Genomic DNA, 12,836 nt, shown 5'->3' on the forward strand with positions numbered 1-12,836 from the left:
CTTCGCACTTCATTACTGCTTATGCTGTCACTTGATCAGACTGAATCGGTCAGACAGACAGCCAAGAATCAAATGAAAAAAAAAAAAAAAAAAAAAAAAAAAAAAAAAAAAAAAAAAGCTGTGCCATAGGAGCCTAACATTCATTACATGACTTCCATCCATGGCTAACAAGCGAGAGCATAAACCACGTTTAACTGCTCCAAGTAAACAAGTGCACAGAAAAGACATCATTGTTCTCTTTCCACCAGAACACACGGTTAGGAAACTATTCTCATATTTAAGTGGTTCTTCCATTTTTTTTTAACAGTAAAGAAATAAGCCTTTGCCAGTGGCTCGCTAATGTTTTTAGTTTCATTTCTGCTCAAGCAGCATGGCAATTGCTTACTTGTCGTGCTAAATGCAAAAAAAAATTGCACTTACAGTTCTGTTCATTACTGATGTCACTGATTTTAAATTTTCTCTGAAGTATGCATCAATTGCCTACTGCATTAAACTCACGCCAGTTGTTTTCAAATGCCATGAAGCTCAGATCCATACTACAGTTGGTAGTGTGCACCTGAGTTGTGTTTCTTCTCATGTGATTGTGTTTCTTGCGCCACATTTCTGGGTACTTTTTCTTTGCCTTCTTTCTCATTTATTCCTTTATGATCATGAAAAAAAACAACACTGGTTCGCATACTGTGTCACGAGTTTACCACAAAATTTCAAAAACAACGTTGAGACCTCCGTAATGCCTATGCTGAATTACTTGAGTATGTCTTCTAGATCGTGATAATAGCCAGCCACACTTTGATGGTGTCAAATTGACTTTGAAAAATTAGGTTTTTCACATAGTTCTCCAGACTTGGCTGGCGCTTTCTTCTTCCTTTATCTACTCTACAAGTGATAAGTGTTAAGTGTCACACATACTCAGAAGCACCCCAAACAATACTTACCGCGAGGTGAAGTAGCTCATGTCCATTACTGGCTGTTCCTCCCAGTTGTAAAATGCCCCCCTCGGTTCTGCGCTGCCATGCACATCTTCATACTGTTCCACATAAGGGTGAGAGTTGGCTAATTCTGCACCAGATTCATCTTCATTCTGTTGCTCATAAGGAGTAGTAGTTGTCACATCTTCGGTCTGCACTACTTGATTCTCTTCCACAAAAGGGCCTGCACCATAGATGTCACTCGGTCCCTCCACATAAGAGCCTGCACCATATGGATCATAAGCTTGTCCAAAATAAGGCCCTGTCGTTTCTGCAGCTATATCTTCCAGCTGCAGTGAATAAGCAGGACTTATTATTACACACTCCTGACGCAACGTATAGTTGTATGAGAAATAGTTGGCATATCCAGCAGCATGCATTCCACCTATGTGGTAAGCCTGTATGACAGGCTGAGGTGGTACGTAGATTTCACCCATGGGGGGTTGTGCGATCATCATCAGGGATGGTACTGGGGATGGTACTCTTCTGAAGTTGCTAGGAAGACTCTGCAAGTGTATAAAAATATAAAAAAAAAAGTCAGTATGAAACGCAGACAGCTCCAGTAGCTTGTATCAAACAAATATACAGAGTGCTGCACTGCAAGCGTTTTAACAAATAACGGGAGAATGTTTGTGCAGCTTTGATGAAAGGGTGTGTGAAAAAGTTCCGTAACATGAGAAACTGAAAACCTTTTGGTTTGTAGGGTTTAACGTCCCAAAGCGACTCAGGCTATGACAGACGCTGTAGTGAAGGGTTCCGGAACCCCCGGACCAGGGGTTCTTTAACATGCATTGCAGGTGGTCGAAATTTCTTGGGAACGAAGCCTGACACTTTCGTGTAGAGTTGCACCACATGCAATCGTTTTTGATAGGTTTGACAAAGTTGAGAGCTGTAGCACCACCTTTTGAGAAGAGTGCACTGGCATAAACACCAATAACTGACAAAAAAAGACAATACTGCTGTGAAAAAGTTCACTTGAAAGGACCCTCTCTTGGAATATGGAGGTACTAGTGTGGCCCTAGTATTAATTTGCCTTTCAACAATTTTACTCAACCACTTCACCCGTAGGACATTCTGTGCATGTCCCACAGGTGATGAAACATATAGTGCCAGAACGACCTGCAAACTGGTTTGGTTTGGTGCATAGAATTGAGCATCCTAAAACAACTCAGGCTAGGAGAGACATGGTACTGCAGGGCTACAAATAATTTTGAACATGAGACTTTTAATGAGCACAGTACATGAGCACCTATGTAGTCACTGCAGCCTTGCTGAACCACCTTCCAGATTAGTCGAGTGCTAACCACTCTGAGCATCTTGACGGGATTAATCTAGAAACAAAGTCTTTCATCTGTTTGCACTTTCGAGAAGAAGAAAAGACTAGTGAAGGAAAAGTGCTTGGCGACATTGTAAAAAAAAAAAAAAATAATAATAATGTTTTTTTTATCTGACTCCTGGGAGGAATACCATAGCACAACTCATTCTCAGTTCCCTGTCATTACTGCCAGGACGACAATTTACAATAACTGAAGAATATTTCAATGCAGTTGATACACAGTGGCACCAGTAATTTTAGAAGTGGTTAGAATATTGTTAGTGGGTACACTTACAAAAATTGAAATAACTGGGGCAAACATATCTACAGTCAGTGACCCATAATTCAGAACAAAACATTTTAGTAACCTTTGTATTGTGCACCACAGCCTTGCTGAAGTGACCAAGAAAATACTTCAGAAAACTCTGTATACAACTTATCCCAGCTGAATGCAATCAAGATCTCAAAATGTGTCCTGGCATAAAGAGACCAGCCAGTCGAAGGCTGTTGAGAGTTGCCTGCCATAGTCTGCAGTATTTTTTTCATTTGCTGTAGTTAGTGAAGAAAGAATAATCAACTTTTAATTATTGGCTTAAGGAACAAAGTATTAATACAAAAGTTGTAGATCATCTTGAACAGCTAGGAAGAGGATTCCCCAAAAAAGCAGATTTAGTTCTTTGAGACATACGCTTTTCGGTGGAGGCGAAAAGCAAGGCGCCAGTGTGCTGTGCGGTGTCAGTGCACGTTAAACCCCAGGTGGTCAAAATTTCCTTCACTACGGCATCTCTCATAGTCTGAGTTGCTTTGGGATGTTAAACCCCACAAACTAAACCAACATGCATCAGATCGTTGAAGTTTGGTTTATAGGGTTTGAAGTCCCAAAGCGACTCAAGTTATGGGAGATACCATAATGAAGGGCTCCAGAAATTTCCGCCACCATGGGTTCACGGGTGCCACAGTCACATGGAAACTTGATTGCATGGGTTATGGTTTAATGCTGCTAGAAAACAATTTAATGTAAACAGTAGCTTGGTGCAAACATTGCAATCGGATGCTTTTCAGGATGGTCTTTGAATTCTAAACTGATGCTTTGATGCTGAAGCCAGTCATTAAAATGACAGTTAAAATAAGTTTGGTAAATAACAAAAATACTGCACTTTAAGCCATATGACTCTCAGTAGCCCTCAGCTGGTTACACTGAGCTAGGACACACAGCCTTCTTTAAAACCTTGTTTACATTTAGCCAGTACACACAATATATGCACAAAGATACCATGGGTTAGCTGCTTTGAAATGATGGAATGAATTATGAAGGAAAGAAGTGCTCCTGCCATCCCACCATTGACAGGATGAATATCTTAAAAAGTTATGTGAAAAATGCACAAGAGAGAAACGAGAAACCTAGCTGATCTGAAAGTATGGTGCATGAGAGTTAGTAGACCACCCATTGACTCACTACAAAAAAGATGACCTACCTGGCAATGAGGTAGTCTTCCACTGAGCAATTTATCAGTATCTTTGCCTAGCTTTTCAATCCCTCCTTTGCCCATATCCTTTTCTTAGTACTTTCTTGTCCTCTTTTACACCAGTTTCTCATCAAACAGCTTTAAACCCTCCAAGTCTTGTTGAATTTGATGGCTTTTATCAGCCCTTTTACACCATCACCTTGCTGACAGACATGATAGTTCCCTTAACTACATATTTTTTGCACATCTTCATATAAAGTTTGGCTTTTAGACAGTGCCCGCATCATCTGTCTCTTTCCATCCTGTCTCACATTCATCTCACAGGTGCTGATCCTATCCTCCGGCTATTCCTTTCTGTATTGCAAAGCAGGATATTGAAAGGAGAACAGTGTCAAGTAAATGAAAAAAATCAGCATTCCTTAATATTTTGTTTCGCAACAAGTCAATGTTACATTCAAAAACGAAGCCAAGGCAATTAAGGCCAAAGTAGACTTCTCCCATGCTTTATACAAAAAACAATTTCACATCTTAGTTCGAAGACTCAAATCATTCGTTTTGCACTAGGAGAGAATGCTCCACCACAATAAAATAAGAATGCTGATAAACTATTTGATCTGCTTACGATTTCTGCAATCTTTGCACAAATAAAGAAAACTTAGGACATTTCACTGGTATCCATGTGCATGATGCATGCCATTGTCATGCTGGCTTGGGTATGCCAGTTTAACCGGCAACCCAGACCATTTGATAAGGCAACATGGTGAAGCCAGGGCAGACAGATGGCTTTAATTTCAACAAATGTCACCTTCTAGAACAACGTCAAGACAAAAGTTGTGATGCTGCTTGTATAGGAATGTGGGCCTATGGAACTCCAATTATTGGAAGGAAACAGTTGATGCATGAAGCCATCTTAAGAGCCTTTTCAAACCTAAGCTGACCACTGGCATAGCCAGGTTGGTACATTACAAGTTGAAAATTACCATTTTATGATGCTGTCCACATTTGCAGAAGGGATCAGATAAGGGACGGACTTTTATGCACCAATTCAACACAGCACGCAGCTAAGCATACCAAAAAAGAGGTCTCCAGATCACTTTCAGCAGTATGGGGTTCTTTAGTATACACCGAAATCTCTACATTTCGTCTTCGCTGAAAAATGACTGTCACGGCCAGGATCAAACTCCTGTGCTCAGCAGCTGAACGCTCAAAACAAAAATATGTCTACGTTCTGCACTCAAATGCACCCAATCCTACCTTTTGTGCAGATCTGCACTTAGATGTAACCAAATATGATACAAAGGCAACCCAGTCTGTGGAAAAAAAAAAAAAACTTCCAAAAATACAACTGAAACTCTCCAATAACCCCAAAAATGTTTGGAAGTTCAAATGCAACACATATTCACCTTCAGCACTTTCAGTTCTTCTGACATTGCTAGTTTTTGTATCCATGCACCCAAACCATCCAAAATAGCACTACTTCATATTGAGCTTATGCTGTTAGTGTCTGATTGAATAATGTTTCTTGCCTGTCAGTATTGATTTCCGTCAAAACATGTAATCCTCAGCTTTCCTTTGGCCCCGATAGGTATGTCACATTGGACCTATTGTATAAGAGCCTGACCCATCAGGTCCAGTTGATATGCTCAGCTAAACCAACTTCAACAGTGGGCCTGACCTATTGGTTGCAATTGCTTTAGTGACTAAGACATAATTAGAAAACCCAAATGATTTGAAATGAAGAATCCAAATGGTTTTAGTTGGAAATTCTAAATTGGTGCCATGGCTTTTTTTCTTTTTAGTGGGAAGGCACGGCTGCTCTGACAAAACGATGCTCAAGAAAAAAAATGGTGACCTTGCTCTTCTCACTTTCCACCTGTAATATTATTAGCAATCTAAAAGAATATTCACAGCCACACGTGCTTATATGGTAGTACAGTGGTTAGGGCGCTTGTCTGCATGTGCCCAAGGATGCAGGTTTGAACCCCGGCTGTTTTTTGATGGAGGCGAAAAGCAAGGCACCCGTGTGCAGTGTGATTGAGTGCACATTGAAGAACCCCAAGTGGTTGAGATTTCTAGAGCCCGCCACTACGACGTCTCTCATAGGCTAAGTCGCTTTGGGAAGTTGAGAGCATGAAGAAACATAAAAAGAATGATAAAGCTTTACAATTAAGGCAAAACTAGGGAAACAGTAACTGGCATACTTTTAGCCCATCTTTTCTGCCAGCAACATCGCAATCAATGGGTTCCACTTATCTGCAGAGCTAAAAAAACAAAAACAAACAAAACTGCGCTTTTTTTGTCACCATTTAGCTAGCACTTGGTCAACACTTTTTGCGAAAACTCTATATGCAGTTCCCTTGTAAGCTTCTCCACTTCTCGATAAGCAATAACAGACAGCTGCAGAGCTCAACAGCATTTGGTGCTGCCCATTCTTTTAGTTTTCAGCATGCCTCGTCTGTTCATTGCCACGTCATGGTAGTACAGTGGTTAGGGCTCTTGATTGCATGCGCCCAAGGATGCAGGTTTGAACCCCGGCTGCCTTTCGATGGAGGCGAAAAGTAAGGCACCCGTGTGCTGTGTGATGTGAGTGCACGTTGAAGAACCCCAAGTGGTTGAAATTTCCAGAGCCCTCCACTACGATGTCTCCCATAGGCTAAGTCGCTTTGGGAAGATAAACCCCATAAATCAAACCAAACCATTATCTGTTCAGAAAACTAGGGTAGTGGTCAACGAACAATACATAAAGGCCACGCACATCATCACCAGCTGGCCCATAGATGTCCTCGATGGGTTTAGCAGACATTTCAGTTTTGGCCCCAGCATCAGTCTCAGCCGAGGTGTTAAATGGACCATTCTCAGCATCAGTAGGCGCTGGAATACTCTCAGTGTCAGTCAGGGCTTGAATACTCTCAGCGCCAGTCAGGGCTTGAATACCCTCAGCGTCAGTCAGGGCTTGAATACCCTCAGCGTCGCTCGGTGCTGGAATACCCTCAGCGTCGCTCGGTGCTGGAATACTCTCACCGTCGCTCGGTACTGGAATACTCTCAGCTTCACTCGGTGCTGGAATACTCTCAGCGCCAGTCAGGGCTTGAATACCCTCAGCGTCAGTCAGGGCTTGAATACCCTCAGCGTCAGTCAGGGCTTGAATACCCTCAGCGTCACTCGCTGCTGGAATACTGTCAGCATCACTTGAGGCTGGAATACTTTCAGCATCTCTTGGGGCTGGAATAATCTCAGTCTCACTCAGGGCTGTAATACTCTCAGTGTCATTCAGTGCTGGAATACTCGCAGCATCAGTGAGGGCCGGGATACTCTCAGAATCAGTCACAGCCTCGGTCCTTGAGCCATCCTGCGTATTAACATATTTGGAAATGAACTATAAATCTCGCACTCTTCAGCACCCCAATCACTTAGCAATGTGAGCAAAAGGACCGTCAATAGAATCTTATCACAAGTTCAGTCTTCATATTAAAAAAAAACATCCCTGCCAGTAAAAAAAAAGCAATAACAAATAAAGTGAATCCCATATCAAACAGCAGCAAATAAAGCTCAACTGATTATAATATATAAGCTTGCACATAGGCCAACTTGAGGTCGAACAGACTTCCCAACAAACATGGCTGCGGCCCAAAATTGCAGAACTTCTACACATATTCAAGATGAAGTGGACCTTAGCTATTCCTTTGGTGAAAACTGTATACTGTCTCTGAGAATTTTACTTTCTGTCTTGTGACATAAGTCAGTATTCTGTGTTTTACTGCATGTAAGGAATACAGTTAACTAAAACAGTGCACATGATCTGAATAATATCATATATTCGCAGTAAGAAAGGGACAATGGCATGCTCAAAAGTGCACATGAAACTGGTTGGATTTTGACCGACTCCATAAGCCTTTATTAACACCAGCAAACAATGTTCTACATATAAAGCTGGTGGACATAATAAGCTTTCTTGCCATACTGCCAGTTCAAGTAATTTCTGCACACACCATTCAGCTCTGCAGGAATAATAAAATATCAGCACTATAACTGACCCAGCCAATTACTGACAACTTGCAAAATAAAGAAAAGTACCATTCAAAAAGGAATAAATGCATCAAATTGTTTGCTTTGGTATTTCACAAGATTGCTATTACCTTTCCAACTTGTGATGCCACCATTCTTTGTGCAGCATTAAGGGGGATGCAGGGCTAAAGTTACAATTTTCACTGTTTTTAAATTTTTGGTTGGTTATCTGCACAGTTACAAAATTAAAATTTTTTTTTTTTAAGATTGGGGGGGGGGGTATGCACTCGCCACCCAAAAGTGCCTATAAATGCCGATTTCAAGACTCAACTGCATATCGGGCAAGAAGGTGAGCACAGAGTGTATTCCCAAGTTAGAACGCTTATTTTTCGCGCTCTCCAGCCAAAAAGAACCTGCTCAACAAGCTGGAGATAGAATATGAAACCTAGACAAAAATGCACGCTCAGCAAGCAACCAGGCAAAGTATTTCACGAGCAGAGACAAGGGCGCTGGGCAGCTATATTGGCAAGTACTCGCAGATTACGACTAGTAGCTTGCCGGTATCGCTCAAGAAGAAAGTGTATAACAGTTGCATCTTACCAGTACTCACCTATGGGGCTGAAAAGTGAAGGATAAAAAAAAAAGGGGGTTTTATGAAAGTTGAGGACAGCATAGGGAGCTATAGAATGGAAAATGGTTGGTGCAATGTCAAGAGATAGGACACGTGCAGAGTGGGCTAGGGAAATAACTCGAGTTACTGACATTCTAGAGGAAATCAATAAGAAGGAATAGACATGGGCAGGACATGGCTTATGGTAACAAACCGGTATCCAAGGGAAGGAAAGCATAGCAGGGGATGGCAGAAAATTAGGTGGAAGGACGAAGTTAGGAAGTTTGCAGGGGTTTAGTGGATTCAGCTACCACAGGACTGAGTTAATTGGAGGAATTAAGGGACAGGCCTTCGCCCTGCAGTGTGTATAGTCTGGCTGATGATTCAAAACATTTCCTCCACAAAGAGGGGGTATTGTGGGCCTCCTGCTTTCCAAAGCTACTCCTACCATGCAGGAAAGAGTGCGATACTGGAAAAAATACAGAAAAGAATATACTTTCAGGAATGTGACAAAAGAAAAAATCTCATTCCCGTGCTCTCCCCTTGTCCCACTCTTGTTTTGTACTGTTTCTAATGTAAAAGATTAGCAACTTGCCCAAGCTTCTGTTTGACAAGAAGTGGCAACCAAACACGTCGACGACTATCATTCTAGGTTATACACTCTTCATTTTTCCCAAGATGCGGCGCCCTTTTTGAAAGTGGTAGAAAATTCGTCTGCTACTGGCCGAAAGCATCCAGGAGAGGGGCGCGCATGTGCAGAGCGGCCTTGTGAAAAAGGTGGACCACGTACATGGTTTTAAGCATGCAAGCTAAAAATGCTGAAATTACTTGGCTTGGAGCTAAAACAAACTGCATGTGTTCCAAACATTAGGCACACTTAAGTAATGCATATGCATACACATTTTAGTACATTAGTATTTATTTGTTTATTGACACAATGTTAAATTGTGTTATGAAATACATAGCAAAAATCTTCCATCACATCTTTCACAAAATGCATTATTAACAGTAACTGGTACTATTACATTCATTATGTACATAATAAAAATATCAAGTGAAGTAAAAAACTACTCGCCTGGTCAGCTTCACATGCAAAAATATAAAATGTTTATATGCGAGCAAAAAAAGAAAAAAAAGGAAGATGGCAAAATCAATCGCAAGAGAATAAATTACACACACACACACACACACACACACACACACACACACACACACACACACACACAAAAAAAAAAAAAACTTGTAAGCTACCGTCAGAGGCATCACTACATGTCTACACAAGATTAGGATGACAACATTAAGCTGCAAGTTCTGTCACAGCAGTGCAAATAGGTAAAGAATTAACCTTCCAGCATTACTGCAAAAATAACCATTATGTACTATCGCTACTGTTTTGCATTATCAACAACAACAAGGAAAAAAAAAAAGTTAACAAGAAAGCTATCTATTGCCATTTCAACTGCAACACCCCACTCTTACTTTACATGGCTATTCTCCCAAGGCACACAACAATTTTACAATGTAAATATATGTGACAAACACTCAAACAGGAAGACGCTAAATGACTTCACTCAAGAAGTCAGCAAGGTTGAGATTCTCCATCTGCAGCAAGAAAAAATTTAAAAATTTGGCAAGTTTCACAAACCTGCTCAAGCTAAACTTGCTTGCTACAAATATTTTAGACTAGTAGCTGCATACATATCCAATGAGACCTTGCAGCTATACATAATTCATAACAAATCATATAATGATCATTATGAGATGGTCTTAAGAACTGTCTAATCTGCTGTCGCAGCAAAAACTTCCATGCAAAGCTGGCAGCTTGGCCTGTTATACAACCTTGTGGACCCATTCAGAATCTTCACAGTTGCTAAAACTTATGTTAGTTCACATATTTAAAACCAACTGGTTCATAACTTCACACAGCCATGGGACACAACACTCAAATCCTTCAAACATTAAAATCACCCACTGACATACAACACTAAGCATTAAAGTACACTTCCTTGGTGTGCCAGTGCTCTGATCCAGAGCAGCATCAGCATTATCTATGACAAATGCACTGCCTGAAATACAGGTATTCAGTATTCAATCACATGCATGCTTAAACACACAAACAAGCCACACTGTTAGTTACAGCTTCGAATGATGCAAGTAAAACGATAAGTGTTAAGATTATTATGCAAGAAATCCTCTTGGGGATATGCTGTATAAGTATCACCACAGACACCTTTTAAGAAGGTGACACAATAGGCAAATAAACTGTAAGCAAATAAGCACAAAGACAAAAAAAAAACAATTCGAGATGGTTACTACAGCACAACTATCCACAGCAAAATAGCATTCATAATAAAGTAGGCACAACTACCTCAAAACCATCGACACAAGCACGTGTATTCAGTACCTCGCCTTAGATCAGACTTTAACATAACGCATGAAATTTTCTTTCTCCCAAAACAGGAGACGGCCAGTCATTACATGCAGCATGCTAGCCTTTTGGAACAGTTAGCAATACTATTCAGTACTCACTAGAAACAGCTGCCCAAAGGACTAGTCTTGCTCTTGTGTCGAACAAACGGCAACATTATAATTTATTATATGCAACTAGAGTGGGGCCCATTAATAATCACTTACAGTCAGATACTATAGTACACTGACCTCTGTTCGCTCATTGAAAATGCAACTCCTGCAGTAGGCATATTTGAGCTCAAGGTTGTCTGTGGATAAAATGAAATGATTACAACGAAGGAGATTTTGGTGCCCCTGCAACCTCGTTACAGTGAGGTTTAACTATGTCGAAAAAGCAAAAAAGGAATTAAAACCTGAGCTTTATTTTTGTGCCAATAAATTTTAGTGCACAAAATAACTGATCACAATCTATTTTTAGCAGCCGCAGAACCGATGCATATGCAGTGCACCTGCAACCTCACTGTACTATGCAACACGAAAGCCAATATATTGACGCTTAAATTAAGTTCTGCACAGATTTACGCTCAACTTGGACAACCTTTACACAATACACTGCCCTATGCCAAGTGATTCTTAAGCAGCTCAAGTTACTATAATGAAAAGGAATTTTCACACGTACAACAGTAAGATTACAGCAAACAATGCAACCTGGAGAGAAACGAAGGGAGCACAGTAACACGACTGCGCAACGTAACAATAGGATTGACAATGCCAAAAAATAATAATTACGGAACAACCAGGCATATGAAGCGACGATTCTGCGCAAGCAGTTAGATTTACCCTTCATGAATGCCCCCGATACTTGTAATTTTTGCGGGCATTTAACATATGCCAGAATTTTTCTAGAGCATAAAGGTGGTTGAAGTCTTTGAATCTGATTTTGCTACTGTTTTTACATCCAGAGCAGATATACGCAACCCACCCTAAAACATAATGCAACTATGATCCATAAAATATTGCAGCCGCTTGGTGGATGCCTAGAAGTTGCCCCAATCCACTGTGTTACTCTAGAAATGAGGAGTGAAGTGAAGAAAGGTCCCACTAATTAATGTATTTAATACAAAAGGTGTCCCTGCCTTTCATACAGATTCAAACCACTCCTCACGCTGGTAACTACCAAGGCATAACATAACTACCTGCTGTACATCTATCTAACTTTGAACAGTATCCGCACTGCTGTCTTAGCAAAGGATTTCAGCTTGGTTTCTTCTGGATACACTAAATGCAATATATAGCAACAGATCTCAAGACATCAGCTACTCGGACATAATCCCAATTCACTATGCAGACGCCCAATGAGGATATGTTGTAGATTTAATCAGACATGCCTAAAGCACAAGTTCAGCATCATATGAAGCAACAAACTATCACAACTACCCTTGTCGGTATAACCACATGAAGCTTCACGCACAAAAGCAAAATGGCAGTGTGTTTGAAATAGAGGGAACATCAAAACGAAATCAGCGGCATGGCACGCCACCTAATGCAACAACGCCTTATATCCACTCAAGACAAAGATTTAAACAAATTCCACGGTGGTTTCATTTATTTACTTCAAATCATTACGACATATATTCAGAAAATTTTGTGCCTCAAGTAATGACTGCTAGCTTAATACCCTCAAAGAACAACTTCAAAAAACTTTCCTTTGGCTAAACTGGCCAGGGATGTTAAGCATTTCGAGAAAGAGGTAGTATAAAAATTCATGGGTCATAGGGAACACAACTCATTAAAAGGCGTTTAAACAGCAGGTATGTGATATGCATGCAATGCACTAGACCACACCACGAAAAATGTCTATAACAAATGCCCCAGACTCGTATAATTATAACTAGCCTTTTCTCTACCTTTCCGCTCAATGGATACAAAGCATCGAAGTGTTTTATACAAAGCAATTTTAAAGCTCACAAAAGCCCAAGGTGGATTCCTGCTGTACCCTTTAAATTTACTAAGCAATGAAAAGAACCCACCTGTAATTTTTCTTTCGCATCCAATTTCACATT

General features: G+C 40.6%; 1 protein-coding gene across 2 annotated transcripts in view; it reads right to left on the reverse strand.

The window, feature by feature from the left end:
• LOC146206173 (uncharacterized) overlaps positions 1-12,836 on the reverse strand; it is a 107,987-nt gene that overhangs the window by 10,360 nt on the left and 84,791 nt on the right. For both annotated transcript variants that reach the window (XM_084590801.1, XM_084590800.1), the window contains exons 9-10: positions 6,505-7,098; positions 936-1,474 (exon numbers count right to left, since the gene is read on the reverse strand). In XM_084590801.1, coding sequence (XP_084446927.1) covers positions 936-1,474; positions 6,505-7,098 — 1,133 coding nt within the window. The remainder of the gene's footprint in view (positions 1-935; positions 1,475-6,504; positions 7,099-12,836) is intronic.

This window comes from Amblyomma maculatum, chromosome 1 (assembly GCF_055883805.1).
Source record: "Amblyomma maculatum isolate TAMU_Amacu chromosome 1, ASM5588380v1, whole genome shotgun sequence".
Lineage (NCBI taxonomy): Eukaryota > Metazoa > Arthropoda > Arachnida > Ixodida > Ixodidae > Amblyomma > Amblyomma maculatum.